This window comes from Ylistrum balloti, unplaced genomic scaffold (genome assembly GCF_031769215.1).
Source record: "Ylistrum balloti isolate Yb309-2 unplaced genomic scaffold, AGI_CSIRO_Ybal_v1 Utg371226, whole genome shotgun sequence".
Classification (NCBI taxonomy): domain Eukaryota; kingdom Metazoa; phylum Mollusca; class Bivalvia; order Pectinida; family Pectinidae; genus Ylistrum; species Ylistrum balloti.
Genome location: NW_026782664.1, coordinates 31,129 through 57,027, shown reverse-complemented (window position 1 = coordinate 57,027; position 25,899 = coordinate 31,129). Strand labels below are relative to the sequence as shown.

The following is a 25,899-nucleotide window of genomic DNA, read 5'->3' as shown; positions in this document are numbered from 1 at the left end:
GCTCAGCAGGTAGGGAGTTGGGCTTTACAAACTCCAGAATATCAACATTACTAATTTTTCTATTACAAAATATGAGAAAATAAAGAAAAAAGTTTCAGTTTTTGAAATTCCACTGTTTTTTCTGTTGAAAGCTGGTTAACAAGGAAATGTTCTGGGTTGTTACTGAGGTGTGCAGCGAGTCCAACATCGTTAGGCGGGCGAAGCTCATTAAACATTTTATCAAAATAGCACGTAAGTAAATTATTGGTAATCAGCTCAATTTACCAAGTTCTCTAGGTACCAAGTTTTATAGGTTAACAAGTTACTAAGTTGTGTAGGTTATCAAGGTACCAAGTTATGTTGATTACTAAATTACCAAATTTTGTAATTTACCAAGTTCTCTAGCCTATGAAGTTATTAACTTGTGTGGGTTAACAAATTACTAATTTCCGTATATTGAAAAGTTATGTAAAAAACCAATTTTGGAGAAAAAATAAAACATTTAAAAAAAACTGAGTTATTCGAATGTAACTCAAGTTGTGTTGAAACCAAATTTTGTTAGAAAGTGAGTTCTCTAATTAACTATGAGAATTGTGAGTATAAATATTCTATTAGTATAAACAGTGTTTTTGGTGCTGTCTTAATTTGTGTTAATGAACTTTTGTGAATTTGGCTTGATGATGAAATTCGCATAAATAAACAGCATACAAAAGATATTTGATTTAACATAGCTATCATTACACCTAGGTGATAAAGTGGTGACAGTGGCATCATGCTGTACTTCCTATATTTCAGGACATTGTAAAGACTGTAAAAACTTCAACACAATGTTTGCTGTCGTGAGTGGTTTGAATCATTCGTGTGTGGACAGGCTCCGCAACACGTGGGAAAAAGTACACAGCAAATATACCAAAATGTACAATGTAAGTATAGATCTGTACATATCCACCACAACCTCTGTACAGGAACTTGTTCATTAAAGATTTTAGAAATAAATGAGATTTATCCTAAGATATCCTAAAATCCTTAGGATTTTACATTTTATAGAGGATTTTATTAGTAGTTCAAGCTCTCAAGCAAGCTGAAGTGACTGAAGAAAAAAAAATTGAGAAGTTATATAAATCCTTATATGGAGATTTCATAATGTATTGGTTGTAGGGTGATTAAATTATTGCAGTCGTTTTGTTTTTTTACGTTTTATATTGAAGTCATCTTGGGTTTACGTCTGTTTTATTCTTTTGTGACATTGTCTCTGTGTGTTGGTATGGTAGTGAAAGCCGGTTTACGTCTGTTTTATTTCTTTGTGACATTGTCTCTGTTTGTTGGTATGGTAGTGAAAGCCTTTCTCATTGTATTTTGTACTAAGTTTCATTTTTTATATATTTTGCACCAGGACCTGAAAGACTTAATGGATCCCTCCAGGAACATGTGTAAATATAGGAATTTAATAAGTAGTGATAACTGTCAGCCTCCGATGGTAAGTAGGTCAATTATATAGCAAAAGATAATATCATACTTCAAAAAGTAGGTCAGTTATATAGCATAAAATAATATCATACTTCAAAAAGTAGGTCAGTTATATAGCATAAAATAATATCATACTTTAAAAAGTAGGTCAGTTATATAGCATAAAATATAATTTAAAAAGTCAGTTATATAGCTAAAATATAATAAAAAAAAAATATCATACTTTAAAAATTAGGTCAGTTATATACCATAAGATAATATCATACTTTAAAAAGTAGGTCAGTTTTATGGCACAAAATAATGTTGTACATGTACTTCAAAAATCAATATATAAAACAAAAGTTCACCTCCACATTTGAAATTTCTTAAACTTTACATACATATAAAATTGTACTGTGATCTGGTAGATGCTAATCATTTAGTTAAAATCCTTGGTAAATTCAGGAATAAAAAAGGTGTCAGGAGAAAAACAAGTGATTGGTTACCATAGAAACCTGAATAGATTGGCTATCTATGCTTTTGGTTACTGACACAAAATTATTATTGTACATGTTGTTGTCTTTACAGTTGCCATTTTTCCCTGTTGTGAAAAAGGACCTTACGTTTATCCACTTGGCTAATGACTCATATGTGGACTCGCTCGTCAACTTTGAGAAAGTCCGAATGATCGCCAAGGAAGTACGCCATATATGTAACATGGCATCAGCTAAATATGTACGTAGAAATTGATTTTTATTCTGACAAAGGCAAAAAAAAAAGTTCAAGATTGATCATTTGATCAGCTGTTGCTGCATTGTGATAAAACATAACCATGTCTTGCAAATATATTCAGATATATTCAATGTATTTCAAGCTTACAAATTAAGAATGTAATCATTTCTGTAGGTGTACAAATTTGGCAATTAAGTTTCAATTAATTATTTTTTGACTCTTTAATAGAGAAAATGATGACAAACATCATAGTTGTTTATACAATATAATCTGTTAACCTCCATTAACTGTCTTTGCTTGTTTGCTTGACAGAAATCAGTATGGAAGTCTCATGATAAATTTGCTGGAAATGAGGAATGAATGTGTTACTGATAAGGATTATGTTCATTTCAGAATGTAAGTACAATGTTCCTGGGGACAAGCACAATGTATGAGAACTCCTGGATCTCTGGAATGGCCACAATGAAACGAGTGAAGAACCGTCGTGGGTCTGCGGTTCCAAACGCAAAGAAAATGTATGAGGAGGCTCAGATGGTGCGTCGGGTCAAGTCATACCTTAGCAACATGAAGGTCATTACAGACGAGGAGAAGCTCAAAGAGATGTCACACCAATGTGAAGCTCCACCACGTAGGTCAAAGTTCAAAGTTTTCAAATTTAGCTTGCAGTAAGCCCAGGATGCCAAAACATTACCCCAGACTCAAAGTCAGAGGGTGGGCTTATAACAGGACACGGGAAATATCATTAGTTAATAGTTGTACTTAACAGCAGTAAATGTGGGCAGGCTTATTTATCAAGTGTAGGATCATTACTTGATAAATACAATATATTTTATGTTCTCACAAAAAATATTTCAATCTCTTATGAGTTTATGTTTGCTATCATGAAATAGCTTGTGATGAGAATGATGTGACTTGTCAATGACTGTTTTTATCATCAGGACACAATATTATGTGAATGATGATGCTATATCAAAATAGATTAGGACTCTCTAATGGTGTTCCCAATTTAGTTTAATCAAAGGCATGCAATATCTGAAATATCAGGCAAAATTCATCGAAAACTTAACAAAGCAAAAGCAAAATAGTTTCCAGATTTTTTCTATGAATGTTAAAATATGATAAACATCCTGTCAGCTTATCAAATGGTGTTGAATGTGACAGGGTTAAACCAGGCTTTTGACTGACAAGTATCTGTAACATTAAGATTGGAATTTTCTTTATATTAACTTTCCTAGTTGAACAGGAAATTAAACCTAAATGAACAGATTACATATTGATTAAGAAACTTCCTTAATGTGATGAATATTTCCATCTTGCAGCCATTTTCAATGTTCATGATTTCCTTGTTCGTGGAACGGCATTATTGGTTTTTTCAATATATTATTTCATAGTGGACTTGGACTTTCATTTATGCACTGATTTCTTCCCTAGTTAAGAAGACGGATGCAGCGGCTAGTGCAATAACAGCGTCTATGGCGAATCTGATGGAACCTCCCAAGAATGTAGCTAGTGGACCAAAGTTTGGTATGGAGCATGGCTACTGTATTTTTCTCTCCAACTCATTTATCTGTATTTTATTTTTTTGTTTTGCTAAGTGATTTGTTTACTTTTTTCTTTCTTCTAGATCTACTGATAACCTCTTACCTATATATATATCTATATTTATATATTACTGGAATGTATCTTTCTGTTTATTTTGGTATGACTGTCAATTTCTTTTTTGTATCTTATGCAGGTTTTGTTTTTTTCCCCTGACAAAACTTTTTAAAATGTCACATTACATCATTTTGTAGTAACCAATTTCCGTTGCTTTTTGAAATGTATTGAATACTTGATAACTGTCAGTCCAATTACTCCAGCATCAAAGACTGTAAAGGTATAGAATAATGATTCCACTTAGTAGCAGTAAATATGGGTGGGCTTATTACCAGGCATGGGCTTATTAGTGGATAAATATAGAAATGATGCCTGTCAGCATTGACAAGGTGTGGATAGTTCTTGCCCAAATTTCTCTCTGTTGATATTTAAAGAATTAAAAAGTTTATCTGTTTGAGAAGTTTGGGATTGGATCCCGAATCTGTAAGCTGCGTAAAAAAAGTTATTGGACTGACAGATTTCCCGATTGAACGTGTATGATTTCTATTACTGTTGAATGATATAAATAGCTTTATGCTTTATATTGCATCTTAACGGAATCAGCTGTTCGTTATTCCTCGTCTTCACTGTAGATTTAACATTTAGATCAATCACAAGTGCTCTATATACAATCACAAAAAATATACCAGCATACTGCTTTTATGGGGGATCATTAAAAATCAGATTTGATTCTTACGAGGAAAATTTGGTGCTTATCTTTTCGGCCTTGACCAATAACTGTCTAGATTTGTTCGTTATAAATTATGATGCAGGAAAATTAGTTCATTAGGGATTTTTATTTATATTCATGCAAGTTTATTTTCCATTCAAAATTCTTTCACAATCTTTGGCACTGAAATAAATTGAATGAAAATCCATAGGAAACAAAGAAAAGGCAGTTTTATGGTTATCAGTAGTGCGAGGAGTGAGGAACACCTTTTGCCTGGTCCCAATGTTTTGCATGTTAACAGTCGATCAATTTTCTTTGTGTATGTTAGGTGCCGAGTCTCCAGAAGCCATAAGAAAACTTATGGGTCTGACGGACAAAGTGCGTCCTCATAACTCCAAACATTCTCTACCCTCTGCTCCAAACTTAACCAGTCCGATGTCTGGGCGTCGCCAGCCCACATCACCAAGGCATGCTCGGCCGCTTCCGGCATTGCATTTATCTCCTGAAAGTTCATCTGTAGTCAGTTTAAGCAATATAGCATTGCGAAAACCAAGTCGGAATGGTAAGAACTTTGGTCAATGTTTGTTAAATGACCAGCGTGAGGCGTTGACCAGATCTGTTCTGTACTGGACAGTGTCTTTTTAACCATTGAGACAATCAATGAAATATATATTGTTCTCCTTCAACTTGCAATGATTATCTCCCTTTGATAACAATTTTCCTGTATATACAGTTGAATATACTGTTTTTGTTTTAGCATTAACACAAATTAAAAAGCTCTTATTGTTATAACCAATTGTAAAACTCTTTGGATTGAGAGCTTTTGTGTGATTTTTTTATATGCACGATAAAGGAATGTCTGAGTGGTTTTGCTTTCTTTAAAAATTATTTCTTTTAAGTTTTAATTTGAAAGAATGATGATTGTAAACTTTATTGATTGTATAAAATACATTTGTATTTTGGAAGTTCAAGTGTGTTGATTATGTGTTTTTAAGTTGCATTGATATCTGTGCATGTGTTAAGTTATACAATGCTTGTGGTGGAACGGGTCCTGCCCATGCTGAATTGGATGCTGAAACCTGGTTGGCTTGTTTGTACACTTTTAAGATAGGTCTGGCTTTTCTTGCCTCATATCTATTGGATTCATGTCTGATTTTCAGTTGTGATTCTCTTTTTGATACAAGTCTGAAAAAAGAACAAACAAAAGAACTAAAAAGTTATCATGGATTTTCATTGTAACTATCAATGGATTACCTTTATAGTCAGACCTTTGTACAGAGGTACAAGATTTATAGTCAGACCTTTGTACAGAGGTACAAGATTTATAGTCAGACCTTTGTACAGAGGTACAAGATTTGTAGTCAGACCTTTGTACAGAGGTAGGGGATTTATAGTCAGACCTTTGTACAGAGGTACAAGATTTATAGTCAGACCTTTGTACAGAGGTACAGAATTTATAGTCAGACCTTTGTACAGAGGTACAGGATTTATAGTCAGACCTTTGTACAGAGGTACAGAATTTATAGTCAGACCTTTGTACAGAGGTACAGAATTTATAGTCAGACCATTGTACAGAGGTACAGAATTTATAGTCAGACCTTTGTACAGAGGTACAGGATTTATAGTCAGATCTTTGTACAGAGGTACAGAATTTATAGTCAGATCTTTGTACAGAGGTACAGAATTTATAGTCAGACCTTTGTACAGAGGTACAAGATTTATAGTCAGACCTTTGTACAGAGGTACAGGATTTATAGTCAGATCTTTGTACAGAGGTACAAGATTTATAGTCAGACCATTGTACAGAGGTACGGGATTTATAGTCAGACCTTTGTACAGAGGTACAAGATTTATAGTCAGATCTTTGTACAGAGGTACAAGATTTATAGTCAGACCTTTGTACAGAGGTACAAGATTTATAGTCAGATCTTTGTACAGAGGTACAGAATTTATAGTCAGACCTTTGTACAGAGGTACAGGAGTTATAGTCAGATCTTTGTACAGAGGTAGGGGATTTATAGTCAGATCTTTGTACAGAGGTAGGGGATTTATAGTCAGACCTTTGTACAGAGGTACAAGATTTATAGTTTAGACATTTGTACAGAGGTAGGGGATTTATAGTCAGACCTTTGTACAGAGGAAGGGGATTTATAGTCAGACCTTTGTACAGAGGTACAGGATTTATAGTCAGACCTTTGTACAGAGGTACAGAATTTATAGTCAGACCATTGTACAGAGGTACAGGATTTATAGTCAGACCTTTGTACAGAGGTAGGGGATTTATAGTCAGACCTTTGTACAGAGGTACAGAATTTATAGTCAGACCATTGTACAGAGGTACAGGATTTATAGTCAGACCTTTGTACAGAGGTACAGAATTTATAGTCAGACCTTTGTACAGAGGTACAGGATTTATAGTCAGACCTTTGTACAGAGGTACAGGATTTATAGTCAGACCTTTGTACAGAGGTACAGGATTTATAGTCAGACCTTTGTACAGAGGTACAGAATTTATAGTCAGACCTTTGTACAGAGGTACAGGATTTATAGTCAGACCTTTGTACAGAGGTACAGGATTTATAGTCAGACCTTTGTACAGAGGTACAGGATTTATAGTCAGACCTTTGTACAGAGGTACAGAATTTATAGTCAGACCTTTGTACAGAGGTACAGGATTTATAGTCAGACCTTTGTACAGAGGTAGGGGATTTATAGTCAGATCTTTGTACAGAGGTACAGAATTTATAGTCAGACCTTTGTACAGAGGTACAGGATTTATAGTCAGACCTTTGTACAGAGGTACGGGATTTATAGTCAGACCTTTGTACAGAGGTACGGGATTTATAGTCAGACCTTTGTACAGAGGTACAGGATTTATAGTCAGATCTTTGTACAGAGGTAGGGGATTTATAGTCAGACCTTTGTACAGAGGTACAAGATTTATAGTCAGACCATTGTACAGAGGTACAGAATTTATAGTCAGACCTTTGATGTACGATGTATAATGATACCTGTAGGTGTTATATTTAAGGGGGTTTAATACTCTGGTCCTATCAGATACAATGGCAGCCATGGGGTCCAGGTCTAGTTTGTGTAAGGCCAAATCTCTACACAGTTCTGGTGATTTGTGTTAGTAGCACATTGTAATGTTTGGAGTTTCTAAGTGACGGCTGAGTAATCTTAAGAATATTATGGTTGGTGGTTGTGTAAAAGTTTGGGGCTTCAAGGTCATAGGAACATGAAGTGTTGCAGGTTTCTAGCTAGGCTGCTGTAATATGAATGATTAATGGGTTTCAGGGTCTATGGGTTCTGGCGAGTCAGCAAGCCCAACAGGCAGCACCCATAGCTCACACCAGCATTACGAGTCAGATTCTAGTCGTCACAGTATGTCGTCCAACTACGATACTCAGAGTACCAACTCTGCCAGCTCAAACAACTCACCTCCACAGCCAAGGAAGTTCTCCCATCCCTCTCATCCCTCTCATCCGCCACAGACAGGTAAGTCTTCTGCTCAGCTTCCACTGTTTATGATGCTAACTCATCCTTTACCTTCCGATTATCTATAATCAAAAGAAAAGTTTCCCGATTGCATTCCCCAAAGTTATCTCCCTTATCTATAGAGTGCAAGATTTTTACCATAACTTACAGTAGATTGCAAAAATTTCTGCTTCTAATGAAATTGTGAACTGTTGATATCATGTGGAATGTTTTACTTCAAGTCATGAAAGTAGTAGTTTGAAAAAAAAAAGTTTGCAAAATCTTAAGAATGATATTGCTGACAATGTGAACAGCTTGCTAGAATTGCAGTATTGTGAGAATGGTATGCGAAAACTCCCAGATAAAGGACATCTTGTTACGCTTTCCCAGTTTAGTGTTGTTGCTTATTCATTTCTGCTTCTAGAGCAACGATATGATACATCCCGTCTTCAAAAACATGTTCACAGGGAAGATGTCTTTAGTTTGTTCAAATAGATAAAAATGACATCAAAGGGTTATGACAGCTTTTTAAGGCAAGCTTCTTTAGCATTGGTTATGTTAATGCAGGCTGACCTAGATTTTTGTCTTTAATTTCTGGTTTCTAAGTGAGAGTTTACACAGGTGGGAGATAGTCAGTCTTCAGGGGTCCCTTGTGACTGATATTATATGAGATGGTACATCTGAACACTGCTAAAAACAGTTCATACCCATGTCTCCCTTGTGAAGACTTAAGCTTCCCGTACATAAACTGCAATCACTAACGGGGAAGATCAACTTAGCTTTTAAAGATAATTTCACTAGCATATTTAAAAAATGCTAAAAAAATAAAACTTAACTTGCTTTTAATAAGCTGCTTATGTAAAAGTGACATCACAGTAAAAAAATATATAAGTTTACTAATTTTTTTTATTATTGCTGGTATGTATGGAGTGTATTTCCTTAGGTATAATGTCAGTTGGTTTTCACTGAAATATGGACATAAAGAGATGAAGTAATAATTATCAAAATTGATTCCTTATGTGTTGATCAGCAGTCTGGATATGTAAAATTTCACTTATGATAGCACATGCTTATAACATCATCACCTGTTAACAAATATGGCTTCCCACTTGAATACGTTGGCAGTTATTTTTACTTATTTTGTAATTCTGAATTGACTTAGAGATATTAAGTAATATATGCCACACCCATAACAAAATCCGGTGCTGAAAACAGGTTTTTACTGACTGTGTCAATACTGTCACATTTCTGCCAATCATCATGTGTTTTAATCTACAAAATCAACTGGCTTGTTTTCAAAATTATTACATGATGTTATCATTGCTGAATTTAAGAGTGGTTTATTTCCGAAACCAAAGAAGTGGTCAAGCTGGACAATGGAAATCAACTGTAAATATCAAGATTGCGTAGAAACATAAGTGGAAGTATATAAAACATGTAGAGTCAGTAACAAAGTTAATGTTTTTTACCGTGATGTCTCTTTAAACAACAAAAAATCCATCAGTAATTAGGGAACAGATATACAACAAAGTAATATTTATATAGTTCAAACTTTGCCAATTTCATTGTTTTTTGAGAGAAAACTGAGGGTGGGAAGCTTTTACAACAAGGAAGTAACCAATACCATATGTTTGTGTGGAGTGATTGGTTTATCATCACAGATTGGCTAGGTAGAGCGTACATACTGATAAAGTGAGTATGTAAAAGGATAGGGCTTGTAAGTTCTGGATGGTTGGATGGCGCCGTGGTAACGCACTAACTTTCACCTAGCCCACCAGGGTTCTATTTCTGGAACGGATGTGAAATGTAAGGAGTCATCTGTCCATGGGTTTTTCCCAGGGTACTCAGGTTTCCTACCACAGTATGACCTCTCGCTTCCATCCTGGTCAACAAGAGTGATTAATATAAGCTGGAAAAACTTGTTTCGCAGTCGTTGTAAAATCAATAAAGCTTATTAAATTAGAACATACATGAGATCCATGGAGATGGGTATTAGAAAGTCTACATGTATATTGTTCAGTGAAGCGTGTCGTTTAAAGTGTTGACTCAACGTCATATTTGTGCCAATAGCCAAGGATTGGCTGGTATTATTGATTACAGACATTTCATCCGGGTTGATAATTTATGAACAGTTTAGTTATGTCAGCATCCGACTTTGTGTTGGCCGTTGGTCAAGTTATTGAGCCAGATTGTTTTCTGGAGGCAGTGACGTATATGACTTTCATATTTGGGGTGAGAGATTAAAATGGTTGCTATGTATTGTCAAGGACAACCTCCCTGTTTTGGATGATTGGTTTCTGTCTCAAGTTTACATTCAGAATGTTAATCCATCTATCTTTATTATGAGGATGTTGTTAGATTTTGTTCTTCATGACTGCTGGAGCTTACAAGTAGCTAGAAGCTTATTTTTTCCTCTCTAGAGGAATTAAGGTTAGTCTCTGACGTATAATACAACTTTAACAATGGACGGGGTTGTTAGAAAGGATAGGCTTGTCGGCGTAAAATTACCTTCCTTTCCTTGTACTGAACTTCAAAGGTAACTTTTAAGTGCTACATTCATATTCAGGTGAAACAAAAAACTAAACATTCCATTTCCTTTATTTGGTAAAAAATACTTCAAAATATTTTCTTTAACAATAAAATTATTTAATATACCTGGTATGATTTCTTAAAATTTGATATATTGGAAACAAAAATATATGTTTTGAAATATGATAATCACCTGATGAGAAAAGTTACCTGAAGTTTGAAGGACTGCTGTTCTGCTGTCGGGCCTTGATCTAGTCCTCTGCCTGTAAACCCTGTATTGATATGAAAATGCATTTTATTATTAAAACTTTCTATGCTGTCTTAGTAAACATATTGTCTTTTTCTTCTTTCAAGTCTTTCTACTGTTTTGTAAAAATTGATGTTATTTTGTAAATGTTTGTTCAAAATCTTTTTCTTCTTGTCAGACTGTCAGCCATTAGCCTGTGTGTAGAGAGTTATGGATCATGTATTGTATTTCAGCTGTTTGTATATTTGATGTATAGTCTTGTTGACTGATGATAATAGATAATTTGTTTGCTTTCTTTTTCCTGTTTATATACATCAGCCAGGAAACATTGGCTGGATGCCTCAGCCATTTCATGTTTTCTTGTTGGTAGTAGCTGGCAGCTGTTGCATTCTGTTTCAGGGCCAACACCCCTGTCTGTCCCTCACCATCACCACCATCCTACGCCTCCAAACCCTCAGCCTCCGGGGGTCAGACCCCCACTGCCGACGTATGATGTTGTCATGCAAAACTCTCCAGGTGAGGATGCCGCAGCGCGTGGCTCACTGATTGGTCCACAGCGAGCATGTGGTATCGGGTATACAGTGTTCACGTACCCAGGAGATATACTCTCACAATACACTTCACACTCTCACAAGTGCTAGCCATATAATCTAAGAAAAGGGAGATAACTCTATGTCAAGCTGCAATATATGTGTCGACTGGCAACAGAAGCGGGGCTATAGATTTCCTCTTCTTTTGTGTCAAGAAAGGACAATCTTGAGTATTTCAAGGATGTCATGAGCAGTAAGGGGAAATAATCCAGGTCAGGGGCTGCTATTTCTGACTGTAAAGGGAGATAAGTCAGCATTCAAAGTCTTTATTTAAGTTATGTATTTAAGTACAATCAATCTCTGTCAGGTTCAGATGTCTGGAGAGTTTCATTTGCTTGAAAGGGAATAAGATTTGCTGTTTGTTATCAACAAGTCCTTACAGAAATTCCTGAAAAAGAGGGGAGTTGGCCCTCATGGAAGATTTTAAATGTACATAATCTTACACCTGTATTCCTTCAGTTTAGATGTGTGAGCTAGCAGTTGTGCTCTGTGTGTGTTCTGTGTTATTTACTCTGGGTCAGCGTTCAGACATTTAATGTATGGAAACTGATCACAGGAAGAGTAATAGCAGAAATGTGTGGCAAATATTTCATGGTAAATGTCATTGTTTTGGAATTTAAGGATTAGAATTACTTTATCGAACTTTATCAGTTTTGAAGTAAAAATGACAAGAAATTAAAAAAGAAGAAAAAAAAAAGGCAAAAAATAATATTTGTCCAAAACAGTGGATTCCTGATCCCATGGACTATAATGCATGACATCACTTACTGTAAGACACCTGGCGTGTGCTACATAGTAGTTGAATTGCATGGCTATGCTTCTTCTGGTGAAGGTTGATCTGTTTGCATGCACTAACTATCTCACCACTTTATGACAATGCACCTTGTTTACACATTATGATAATGTGAATGATTTTGTTATGAAAAAAATGTCCAGCAAGTTGTCTTATAGCAAAGGAAAAATATATTAGAAGCATGGCTTAACAGAGAGCCTTGTCTGAAGGCCATTTCAGTTCTAAATTCTGAATTCCCAGCTAATGACAGTCTCCACAGTTATTTGATTAAAGGCAAGACATACAAGTAAAAAAAAAAAAAAAAAGGCAACAAAGACTTAATGTCTCTTTGTTGGTGACTTTTGATTGTTATATTGTTCATTAAAATTTTCAAGTTTTAAAATAATAGATATAGGTTTGTGTTTGCATAGATTAAGAAATATGCTTGTGAAATAATAATCAATGGACAAAGTGTTTACTGCTAAAACTAAGATGAAGAGAGTCCAGGATAATTGATAAATAATTCTTTGTGGTTAACTGTATGCTCTTTGCTCTTTATTATTAGTCAGCATAGTCATAGTTGAAGTTACTTTTTTTTTTAAACTTAAGAAGTTGAATTAAAGGGAGATAAATTGTTGGTTACCTCCCTTTGATGGAGAATAACTGAATGATTCAAGGAAACATTCATTATTGTTTTCTTTTCTCTCACATTTAAAAGATTTTACTTAACACTTTTACTTTTTATTACAATAAAAACATGAAAATTAAGATTATTATCTTTAGTATTCTAGTTTGTTTTGGAATAGAATCAGACTGAATTTCATTTTCTTAGAAATAAAAAATATTGTTTAACTTTTAAGAAAAAAATGTTAGGGTTCGTTTTGCATTTTGCTATAGGAGTGTAGATTAGGCGATTTTTTGGACTCTTCATTAAACTAAATCATAAGCCTCATTTTAGTTAATTGTACTGGGCTACACATCTGCGCTGTATCTTGATTATGATATTTTGTGACCCAATTTAATTGATCTTATCAAATTTCAACAAAAAGATATATATATATATATTTTTTAAGTGAAGGTTTATGATAAGAAAATGAGATACAAATTTCTCCAGTACATGTCTAAAATAACAATATTTTCAATAACAAAAAGATTGTCTTAGAATTGGTCTCTGACCATGATATTATCTAAAAAGTTCATATTATGTATTTGTGTTATTGTACTTTTTAGTGTACTTTTTGTACCGTTAATTTATCAGAAAATAATAAAAAGTTGGCATTCTTCTGAATGGAATCTCTAAAATTTGTTTGAATAATCATCCAGCAGCTTGGGTGAGACAATCTTTTCTGTGAGGATTTCTGCTTCTAAAAGGCTCAGATGATGATGTATTTTTCAAAATATAATTGTACTGAAAATACAGTAGAATAGTCAAAAAATGAAGAAAATATTATGATATATTTATTAATATTAATAGGAAATCAAAAACACAAAATTTTTTACAAAAATAAGAAAAAATAAAAAAAAAAAACAAAAAAAACAAAAAAAATTCAGGAAAATAATTTTGTTTGAATATTTTCTGGCAGTTTTTATGTTACATTCAGACAAGTTGTATGTCATTTTCTTTGACCATATATATAACTTGATACAGATGTAGTACAGAAATGTAGCCAGACATTGACGATAAAAAGGCAAGCACACCTTGTACTCTTTTTATATCACATCACCACTATATTTAATATTGAATCACTGCATCATGCCATCTGGAAGGGCATTACAGAGTCCCTGTTACACTGGATGTATAATGTTATGTAGAGACATAAACTAATCTATTTCCAGTATTTATTTGGAAAATAAAATCACAGTTTAATCAAGTTTGTCTTGAGGATATATCTGCTTGAACATAGTATGTGGTAGATGGTATCAATGAACTTTCATATTGATGAATTGACAAGCTGTGTAGTTTCAACAGTTAAATCTTTGTTTAATATTTTCTGTGTTATGAGCAACACATGTTGAAATAAGAAATAAGAAATAAAAGAAAACCATAAGTTGTTTTCACATGTGCATACAAAGCATAAAATTTAAATTTTAAGTCAAATAGTACAGGCAAATCAAAATTCAGATCAATTCAGATTCAAATTACTTAAAACTTTCTTTAGAAAAAAAATCCTTTCCTTGATTAAATATGAGAATTGAAAATGTAATTTTGTTTAAGATTTTGGTTTTTTTTTTAGACCTTTGTTTATTGTTTATGCTTAATTTGAAATCAAATCTCGTTAAAAAAAAGTTGATAAGTCGTTTTTGTCAATATAAATATCAAAAGTCACCACTGATGATTACTGTTTACGTGAGACTGTGGGACCTTCATTGTTGTGACTGTTTATTCTGTCTGTTGTATCACTTGATAAGCTTATACTATATGTCAGGTGTTCCTTCTGCCTTTCCTCCGACAGCCTATAGCCAATATATTCACCACACGTACACAAACGTAAGACGTCCACCTCTCCCTGACTACCGCTCTGCTACGCAAATGGCGCAGTATGCCCGCCAGAAGCACACGTGGCAATTGGAACGAACACGCTCGCATGATGGTGTTGTGGGCTACCAACAGAACGGCGAGATCTCGTCGGGTGATAGACATTACAGCTCGTCAATGGATGGTAGGTGACCTCCCGTTAGGGCCTCTGTGTGTCATAGGGTTGTATGTCCTATATATAATGGCGGGATTTTGTAATCATATGTCTTGTCTGTTTGTCTATGCGTGTCCATCTTGTTTTGTTTTTATCGTGTCTCATGGCAGTCGGTGTTATGGCCCTTGTTGTGTGAGTTACATTTTTTGTGTAACTGCTTTAGTGAAGATTCTGCCTGTATTGCTTTGTTTTTGTATGTTTTAAGTGTTTGTGAACTTCCCCTCTGGTTCAGTATTAGTATAAAGTCACAAACAATTAATTCTAATAACAATAGAACATTATACGGCTACGACGATAAACAACCTAATGGAATTCACTTATTTACAGCTTTTAGCCCATCAGCATGGCCAGGTGATCAACTAGACTCATAAATCTCAGGTTTGTCGTGTTTCAACCCTGTGTGGGAATGAAAACAAAATTATCTCCCCTTTATTCCTGAACGACACCAACAATATCACACCAATATTGACATCTTCAGTATCTAACATGCCTTTACAAAATAAAACCAGAGCTGGCCTGATGGCACCATTTTGTAAGACACGACAGAAGTACAAAGATAGGAATATTTTATAAAACAAATGGAAATTATGTCACTCCAGCTGATAACTTCAAGTAAGCATGAAAATGATTTTCTAAAAAGTGTTCTGAAAGTGTATGGAATCCTACTTGTAATGTTTGCTTTGTTACAAGGATTTTTTTTTATATATTGAACAATTAAAAGTTTTTCCAAATTAAATTTGTCATACATATGTGAGAAAATCTATTTGTGCTTTTTGACTGGAAGTATGCTCAAAATTAATTTGATGGTTAAATTTTTTTTTTTTGATGTAGGCATTTATATCTGAATAAGTAGCTGGGTTCCAAAGCTGAGGTTTTTCTTTAAATTGGTTTTGAAATTTTGTAGGATTTTTGGGTAGTAAAAGTAATAACTTCTACGGCGATTTTAGACTGCAGTGGTAGTAAATTCAATGAGGACCTTTTTGAAGTTTTTGAAAGTTCAAATAGAAAAATGATTGTTTTTATTTTAAAAAGAGGACAACAATTAAATTGAGGTATTCAAAATCAGTTTTGATTAAATTAGTCAAAGTATCAAATTTTGCTCAATATCATTTATGTGTGAGAGATATTATTAATTGTCCTTACTGTTTAGCTGATGGTAACACTGATTACTCAGTATCCTTTTAAAGTAAGATGTGTGGCAAGGAAGAATCAGATGTTTGATACCGAGCAACACAATGAGAACGGGGTTAGATTTGTGTAAAGTACTTTTAACATTTCATTTTGTCAATGGAAGACTGTCATGGTTGTAAAAATGAAAACAAATTAATTTGCATCACAAATGGTTAAAATTCTAATCCTTCCACAAATAGCATGCTGTTTCCCTCCTCCCTGACCCCTTCCTCAGAATCACTAACAATTAACCTAAGGGAGACCTTCACTAAGTGTTGGCCAGGTGTTATACTGATGGTGCTGACCTATCTTTGTAGTGGTATCATGTATTAATTTTCATAAAACATTAGTGTATAAGTCTGTACAGTACGGCTACTCATTTCATCCCAAGGAAATTTTTCTTGGTATGGTTTGTTTATTTATAGAGGCGGAAATTTTTTTTTTTTTTTAAACTTTAGTGTATATATGTCTGTTTTTCAAAAAAGAAGAAAAAGTGTGATATTGGGGTTTTAGTTTTTGTAAATGATATTCAAAGTTTCAAATTTATGATCTGTAGCAAAAAAATCCCCTTGAAAGTCTGTTTCCTGATTATGACAACAAAATTTCTTTATTTTGTTTAATTGAAATGTGTTTCCTCTTTACTACATTATATATTTTCTGTTATATATAATTAATCTAGTAGTTTCTTACTAGCAAATCCTGACATTATGTCTTTGCATTTGGCATGCAATATTTATCTTTTTTCTTGAGTGTATAATTACGCTATGTTAGCTTTGATGGTACCTCTGTATAAATTAGGTATGTTACAACATCGTTACAAAAACTGCTACAGGTTTGATTGTTGTGTTGGTGAACACAGGTGTTAGGAGGTTGGTTGCATGTTTGTACAGTCAGTAATATAAACTTGTTGTTTGCCCTAACAGATGTTAAATTTTCAGAGTTGAGAAAAAATAATCTTTCCTTTTGGATATAGAAGATTCCGAGAGCTAATTCTCATTAAGGATGTTGTTGACAAAATTTACATAAACTGAAGTGAAATACAGAATAGAAGGGACAGACATTGTATCCAATTTAAATTTATTTCAAGATAATCATGAAACAGTAGATTTAACAAAACTAAAAATGTTTTGTTGTTTTCATGGTGATATTTAAGAGCACAATTTTAAAAAGATGATTGTGAAAAAGGAAAACTAGGGAATAACCCACTCGTAATTGAAATGAACACCTGCCATTTTATCACAAAAGGCATCTCTTCATTCATTACACCTGTATTAGGTTTCACTGCATATATAAAATAGGTTTATGTTAAACTATATCATTACAAAGTCATAGAAAGCAGACCAAGATCAGAATTCTGAAGGGGGTTCCCCATATGTTTTACAATTTTTGCTGTATATAAATTGCACTTTTGACAATGTCACGAGAAAGCTTTTGCTTTAAATGTACCTCAGGCCCTCGATAAAACGGTCTAAATATAGACTGAAATGGAAACTTTGCAAGATGTGTGTATTCAGCTGTAAACCTCACTTATTAAATAGTCCACTCCTCACAGCTACAGATAAAGTTTATGTCATCCAGAATCCTTATTTTCAAATCTTAGAAGTACTTTACTTTTTTAATTGGTATAGTCAGAAAAATTAATTTTTTTTTACTGTCTTCACATAGCCAGTATCAAACTTAGATCTGTCTGTTATATTACCCAGAGACCTAGAGTTTACATTCAGATCTGCCTCCAAGACCACCTCTGTAAAACTATTAACACAAAACTGAACCTCTATGATTAAAGGCCTTTTTTCTCTGCTGAATGACCTTTAGACAGGTTTGAATGTATTTAGTTAAATATCTTCTCTCCATCTTGTTAACATGATGAACACAGTATACAACACTGTATACAAGAAAAGTGAAATGTTATCTCACACGATATAGTTCAAATATAGTCAGTATAAAGGATTTATAGAACTTGCCATACACAGGTCAAGAAATCTCTTAATATTCATATTGATTTTATACGAGTTAGTAAAATTCAAATCTCTTCAAAAATGAGCATATTTTGCCTATAGTCTGATAGGACTTATTGTCGATTCCCAATGTGTTGTTTTGGTGTCTTCGAAGTGCTATGGCATCTGTTGTTGAAAATACAACTTATTATTATGAGTCTGATTAAATTCAGAAGATTAAATCAAAGATTGAATGTTGTTTGATTTAGAAAACAATAACTATTTCAGTGAGGTTTGATTCAGCAGTTTGTTTATTTAAAGCGATTTCAAGGAGGTTTGATTCAGCAGTTTGTTTATCTAAAGCTATTTCAGTGAGGTTTGGTTCAGCAGTTTGTTTATATAAAGCTATTTCCATGAGGTTTGATTCAGCAGTTTGTTTATATAAAGCTATTTCAGTGAGGTTCGATTCAGCAGTTTGTTCATCTAAAGCTATTTCAGTGAGGTTTGATTCAGCAGTTTGTTTATATAAAACTATTTCAGTGAGGTTTGATTCAAAAGTTTGTTTATCTAAAGCTATTTCAGTGAGGTTCGATTCAGCAGTTTGTTTATCTAAAGCTATTTCAGTGAGGTTTGATTCAGCAGTTTGTTTATATAAAGCTATTTCAGTGAGGTTTGATTCAGCAGTTTGTTTATCTAAAGCGATTTCAAGGAGGTTTGATTCAGCAGTTTGTTTATCTAAAGCGATTTCAATGAGGTTTGATTCAGCAGTTTGTTTATCTAAAGCTATTTCAGTGAGGTTTGATTCAGCAGTTTGTTTATCTAAAGCTATTTCAGTGAGGTTTGATTCAGCAGTGTATTTATATAAAACTATTTCAGTGAGGTTTGATTCAGCAGTGTATTTATATAAAGCTATTTCAGTGAGGTTTGATTCAGCAGTTTGTTTATATAAAACTATTTCAGTGAGGTTTGATTCAGCAGTTTGTTTATCTAAAGCGATTTCAATGAGGTTTGATTCAGCAGTGTATTTATATAAAACTATTTCAGTGAGGTTTGATTCCGCGGTTTGTTTATATAAAGCTATTTCAGTGAGGTTTGAATATATAAAAGCATTTCAGACAGGTTTGATTCTATAAAACTATTCATTATTAACGATTATGTTAAAACTTTTTCAAATTGGTTTGAATATATAAAATCATTTCAGACAGGTTTGATTTAGGACTATTATGAATCCATAGAATTCCATAGAAACTATTTCAGCCAGGTTTGATTATGTAAACCTATTTCAGCCAGGTTTGATTATATAAAATAATTTAAGCCAGGTTTGATTATATAAAATAATTTAAGCCAGGTTTGATATAGGACTACTTTGAATCCATAGAATTATTAAGAAAAACTTGTATAGCAGTTTTTGACATGAAACTCAGTCATATTACTGGAAGTTGTCAGGAAGATACTGTAATAGCACATGGTTGTTGTATGAATGAATCTGACTATGAATTTTTTCTTTCATCATTCACTGTAACTTTTCACATCTGACATTTTTTTCATGTTCTTGTAGATGCTGAAGAAGAGCAAGTGTCTGCTGTATGATAGGCAGATGCGTTCTTGAACTATCACACACTGGTCAGCTGAAGGTCAAGCCTGGACATCAGTGTTCTGCGGCTGTGAGCCAGTGGTCAGCATGGACGAAGTGCAATATGAGGAACAAGTTTTGTCTGATATCTGTGATAATGTGTACATGGAAGGAGGGCAGTCGTCACTCGTGGGGGAAAATGTCTCCCATCTTGTGGAGTCCGGTGGATCCTATGTGCTGCATCATCATATTTAAATGTCATTCATGGTGTTATAAAGCACATAATAATAAAAGTCTCCTGGGAATCTCACGGTATAGCATTGTTGCCTGGAGATTTCATATTTCATCAATTGGCAGCATGCAACCTTCACTTTCTGCTGCTTGTGGATTTGATGGAGTTAGACATGTGGTGAGCAGTACGGTCTCGTGGAATAATCATTTACTTGATCAAGAAAGGTTCCAGACTGTCACATTAATACATTATAATATACATCTATCAAGGCATGATTTTCTAGTCGGCTTCTGTAATAGTCATCGTTGGAAATATGACAATTTCTTGCAGATTTATAAAATCTTATGTACATGATGGAGTCCGTGCTTATGTCATGTCAGATCTTTTTATGGCGGGCGGTCAATTCATCATTGTCATCCTGATCATGACTTGTCATCATTACCAGGCAGTCTGGAGATATAGTTGGTGCGAATCTCATTGAATGCCTATGGATTATCAGCATGACCAGTGGATTGGTTCTGGGATATTACTTATGGTTTAGACATAAATGGTCCCGTGACCATACGACATGGTTATTGACTGTGATACCGAATCTCCATTATATTTTAAACTATAGTGCAATTTTTCAGGAGAGAGGTGACAATGATTTGGTCTGTTGTGATGTGAAAGACAGGTGCATTGTGGTTCACTTCAAACTTCACCTGGTGAAGAAACTCTAATTTGAAAGTGTTGCCATCCAGCGATGTGATTATACACGTATGGATATCATATCTAGACCAAGAAACTGAGACGATTGACCTCCGCCGTGTGACTAATTGACACTGCGATGAACAATCAGCAGCCAGTACTGTATAAATACATACAGAGTGTAAGACACTCTCTCTGTAAGGCCAGTGATATTGTGTTTACGCTGGGGATTTGTTTATACAGTGTAGCCAATTTCTGATATTGTCAGGTTATTCAATGTGACATTAGACGACAGTGCCAAGGTTATGGGTCACAAGGATGCAGTCTTTCTGTTTGAATATGACCCCAGAACCTATACAACAAGTAGTGCTACATCTGAGAGAGGACATCTCTCCTCTTTTATACTCTGTAAATCTATGCATTTGGTGCCATTTCATTTGGTTTTGTTGTTGTTGATGTTATTGAGAATTAGCACGGAGAGCTTCCTTATTTATACTGCGTCTGTTATTCAAGCCTCAAGCTCTGTGTTGATGTAATTAGCAAAATTAATGAGACATTAAGAAAAAAATAAGTTTAATAATTGAAATATTAAGAAAAAAAAATTATCTTTTTTTCCCTACACAGCAGTTATTGATTATTTAGAAATTATTTCATGTATTTGTGCATGGTTTCAAAATGACAGCTATCTTATTCATTAGAAGAATTACGAAACACTTCATGTGTATTAATTAAGTTAATTATGGTGGACATAGTTAAACCAGACTGGAGAGATCATCTTTCCCCTGCCACATTTTCATTCTATTTATTTCCTTCATTCGCCCATATGATGTACGTTATCAACTCCTGTATAGATCATACACCAGGTTGAAATATGTCTCTTATGTTCCATGGAATTCTGTGTTGCCGGCAGACATTTCAAGTATTTCGATAAAAATAATATGTAAAAAAAAGTGTTTAGACTGCTTTTGCTTTGAACAAATATCCATTTAAAAATTGACTATTTTTCTGAATTAATCAGAAATGATACCCCTCTACCCAAAATGAAATGACAGTTTGTATTGAACATTTACGTTACACAGAAAATATATACAACATTATTTTTCCCTTTATTTCTAACGTAATTTATTTTCTTCTGTTGTATTTTTTTTTATATTAGGTTTGTAACAAGATATCGACTAGAAATCTAGGAAGATTTGAAATTTTTCCAGAAAAAAAAAAATCTATGGGGAGCTGTTAACTTTTTAATACTAGGTTATTTTGAAACATGTGTATAGGTAGTAATATTTTAGGATTCTACTGCAAACTGAAAATTTGAATTAGGGTAGATATATATATTTAAAGCCTATTAACTGTAACCCTAAAATGGGTATTTTTTATTTAGCTGATCTGAATTTTTTTTTTTTTTGAAAAACTGGACACTAAAAACTATTTTGTCACAACTTTAATGCTAATGTATTGATAGATATACTTCCAACAGATGTCTGGTAAGTAAAATTATCAATATCTGTTTTAGATTTTGATTAGGCGACAGAACAAGATAAAAGACTTTAACAATTATTGTTTGACACTGTTTACAGGGCCACAGTTAACATGGGGAGGTTGCTGGCAGGAGTCAAGTATTTGTATATTCAGGATAAGTTATCGATTAAAAATTTTCTGGACAGATATTTTCTGTATGTTATAAGAGATATTGAGCCTATGTAGAATATAAAGACTTGATAGTGTTAAGTTATTGAAGTGTATACCGGAGGTTATCAGTTAAGTATTCTTGCCCTGTGTTGTGTTATGTTATGGGTCTGATTTCATTAGACAGTTTTCAGTTTGTAAAAAAAAAAAAAAAATTATTACATAATTATCACACAAAAGGTAGTATATCCAGCTATATCAGCTTTCGACTCACAGCAAGTCGACCAGAGATTTTTGGAAGAAGTTCAATTCAGGAATACCGAAATGACACTTTAAAGATTGTGTTACAAGCAATTGAATAATATTAGGTGCCTGAAACATTAATTGCACTCAATGAAAAAATTATAAACAAATGAAACCTGCACCACAGAAATTTATCTTGTTATTTAATCTGACCTAAATTAAAGACTGAAAAACCTGCACCACAGAAACCCATCAAAGCACAAAAATAAATGGAACCAGTTTTTGCCGCTTTCCGAGATGTCCTAGTTGGTAAATAGTATTCATTTCTGGACAGACAGCAATATGTATAGTGTTCTGTGGAACTATATTGCCGGACTCAGCCCTCCTGTTTTAGTACGAGAAAACAGTGATTAAGTAATGAACTAATTTGAATGTATTGATATTTGTTTAAGTATGTATATTTGACTTGAGTCTAAAGATTTGCTCATGACATGGCAGGATTTTGTTGTTGTAGAGGGGCTCGGCAATATATATTAAGGGTGTTGTTTGACGTGTCGCTGTACAGCTACAGTGAACTCTGATGTATACAGATCTTAGATAATACGCTGATAATTATGTGCATCATGCTAATACAATATATGAAAATTTTACCAAGATATGAGATTTGTGTAAGTTAGTGCCAGAGGATCTGGTATGTTTGGGTCTAGAAATAGAAGTTGAGTGTGGATAAATGTATATGCAAATTAATGAAGAGTTGAAAGTTTGCGCGAGACTAAATTAGTCTTTAGTTGAGTAAAAGGACTTTAGTACAGAAGTATTGTGAGCAGAATGAGAGTGTTATTTAGTTGTTTGCTGAATGGAAATGGAAAAGTTTAGGTCATTTGTTGCATTTCAACAGCATTATCACATTTAAACACTGAAAAATATCATATAGCCAGTCAAAGATTGACTTTATCATGTAATGTGTTAACCATACTGAAAATAAGGAGATAATTGTACCAAGCAGATTTATAGAAAACTGGAACTTCATTTCTACACTTCTATATCAAAGAAATTTACTTCATTATATTAAACTTGAAGATAACCGTTTCGATTCAATATTTTTTTTGTCAAGTGAATTTTAGAGGAACTAAACTTAATTCACAAAAGACAAATTTAAAAAAAAAAGCTTATAACTTTAACTTGTAATTGATATTAATGGAACATGATACAACATGTCTTTGTAAAATTATTATACAAGAGCTTTTGATTGATAATTGTATTAAGGCTATATGCTACCTTACACTATAAAATCATGATTTGTATTTTTCCTTAAACATGATTTACATTATTTCATAATCACGATTACATTATTATACCTTTACAATGTAACACCAATCAATATCAAACTAGGTTTTATTCCTGTTTGACAGGGTTCTTCTTGAAGAAATCTTTTGTAAAGAAGGAAAGTGGTGTAGTAAGGTAGCATATATCCTTAAATAAGATGCTCTGGAGAGTTTTAAAACATGGTTAGAATATTTACCGTCAGAAGATTATATACATTATAGTCATGATAAAGGTTCTCATCATATCATATTTATTAAGTTTCCTGTAGGAATGAGCCCCACCTTCAATATAACTATATATCCTGGTCCATCTACCCAAGGATATCAAATACTCTGTCAGATCTTGGTTTTTTATTTTACTTCCATTAATCTAAAAATAGTTCAAGAATTTTAAAATGCTTCTATTAAGTTTATGGAACAATTACATTGGCTCCCAAGCATTTCTGCCAATATTTAGTTTTTTAATATTAATTTCACTTTCACATTGTGTTTATCATAAAACTGAAAATTTCAATACAGAATAATGATAGATATATCTAAAAAAAAAAAACAAAAAAACAGAAAGAAATTCATTGTAGATGCATTTCAACATGCATTTACAATCCTTTTGGTATTGAAGGCACACACTCCATAGGTTATAAACATTGAGGTGATTATGATTTGTAAAATCATAGGTCTTCCCTTGACATTTCCCATCATGCATTGCCATTTCCATTGTCATATATTGAATATGTTGAACAGAATAAAACATGTACAGTTTATAGTAATGATCCTGGTGGTTCTAGTTTTTTGTCATTGTTCACACAGTCTTGTATTACAGGTATTTTTTTAGTGCACTATTATCAGACAGTGAGCTATTCAAATCGCCTTGCGTCTGTGGCCCATTGCCTGACCATCCATTCATCTGTGCTAGAAATGATTCTTCATTGTAATATTCTTAAGAAATATTAGATGGAATCGTCTCAGATTCCAATTAGTCCCTAGTCATGGTTTTAAGAATTTGGGAGTGATCCGAAAAATTAAATGATTTTGACATTGAAATTTTGATGTTGCTATTAGTCTTAGTTGTGCCCTTTTACTTTTGGGACTGATCAGAAAAAATGGCTGCCAGCCAGCCATCTTTGATTTTTGAACTGAAACTTTGTGATCACCATTTCTTGAGAAATGTCAACTTGATCTTTGTCCAATCACAAATATACGATCCCATTGGTTCCTAGTTGTGCCATTTGAATTTTGGGACTGATCAGAAAATTATAATGATTGCCAGTTGACTTTCTTCGATTTTGACAGTGAAAGGTTTTTAATGCTATTTCATAAGAAGTACTTATTGAATTTTTCTAAAAGTTATTACTCTGAAGTTGTGTCCGTTTGATTTTGAGATTTTCCGGAAAAGAAAATGGCTACCAGGCAACCATTTGTTATTTGACAGTTAAGGATTTACAATTGCTTGAGAGGAATTTTCAAATTTTAATAATAAGGAGCAAAAACGTGAAAGAAGGAAAAGAAAAGGAAAGATTGAGGAAAATGCAAATAAATGTGTGGGATCTTTGTTTATATGTGGATGCAGGAATAATTAACCAGTGATATCAAACAGATTTTACACAAGATATCTGGAAATATTACATTATTACAGTGTAAGTATTTAAGTATTAGAATGATTTACCAACACTTCACACTGTTTCTTACTTACACTGTACATGGTATCTAGTACAACTTGTCATATACTGTTACATAGCAGACCTTTTATCATTGTCAAACTGATCACATATCACAGAGTTAGGATCTCGTAAGATCTTCACTGTTATCATTGTCAGACTCATCACATATCACAGAGTTAGGATCTAGTAAGATCTTCACTGTTATCATTGTCAGACTCATCACATATCACAGAGTTAGGATCTCGTAAGATCTTCACTGTTATCATTGTCAGACTCATCACATATCACAGAGTTAGGATCTTGTAAGATCTTCACTGTTATCATTGTCAGACTCATCACATATCACAGAGTTAGGATCTCGTAAGATCTTCACTGTTATCATTGTCAGACTCATCACATATCACAGAGTTAGGATCTTGTAAGATCTTCACTGTTATCATTGTCAGACAACACATTTCCCAGAGTTTGGATCAGAGCTAAGACTTGTGATTACTTGGTACTGGACCTCTCCTAGATTTTGAATTTCATTTTGATAGCTTTGGATTTTCCTCTATTGCCTTCAAAGCTTCAAAATTTAGGCCCCAAGTATGACTGAAGGACAAAACAGCTGGATTGTTTGGTTCTACTGTATCTAAATTACTGTAAATCTTTTGAACCTTCACACTTTGAACTTTCAAACTT

The 25,899-nt window shown here is 33.6% G+C and overlaps 1 protein-coding gene across 8 annotated transcripts in view; it reads left to right on the top strand.

Annotated features, from left to right (window-relative positions):
- The window catches only part of LOC132561579 (rap guanine nucleotide exchange factor 6-like), a 108,943-nt gene extending 86,554 nt beyond the window's left edge, over window positions 1–22,389 (top strand). For 4 of the 8 annotated variants that reach the window (XM_060226269.1, XM_060226267.1, XM_060226275.1 and 1 more), the window contains 11 exons: window positions 132–231; window positions 775–902; window positions 1,373–1,456; window positions 2,014–2,160; window positions 2,551–2,785; window positions 3,589–3,681; window positions 7,760–7,960; window positions 11,115–11,231; window positions 14,531–14,737; window positions 15,095–15,145; window positions 19,433–22,389. In XM_060226269.1, the coding sequence (XP_060082252.1) occupies window positions 132–231; window positions 775–902; window positions 1,373–1,456; window positions 2,014–2,160; window positions 2,551–2,785; window positions 3,589–3,681; window positions 7,760–7,960; window positions 11,115–11,231; window positions 14,531–14,737; window positions 15,095–15,138 (1,356 nt within the window). In that variant the 3' untranslated portion in view covers window positions 15,139–15,145; window positions 19,433–22,389. The remainder of the gene's footprint in view (window positions 1–131; window positions 232–774; window positions 903–1,372; window positions 1,457–2,013; window positions 2,161–2,550; window positions 2,786–3,588; window positions 3,682–7,759; window positions 7,961–11,114; window positions 11,232–14,530; window positions 14,738–15,094; window positions 15,146–19,432) is intronic. The other 4 variants (XM_060226270.1, XM_060226268.1, XM_060226271.1 and 1 more) reach the window with 4 other exon arrangements.
- Window positions 22,390–25,899: the final 3,510 nt, after the last annotated feature.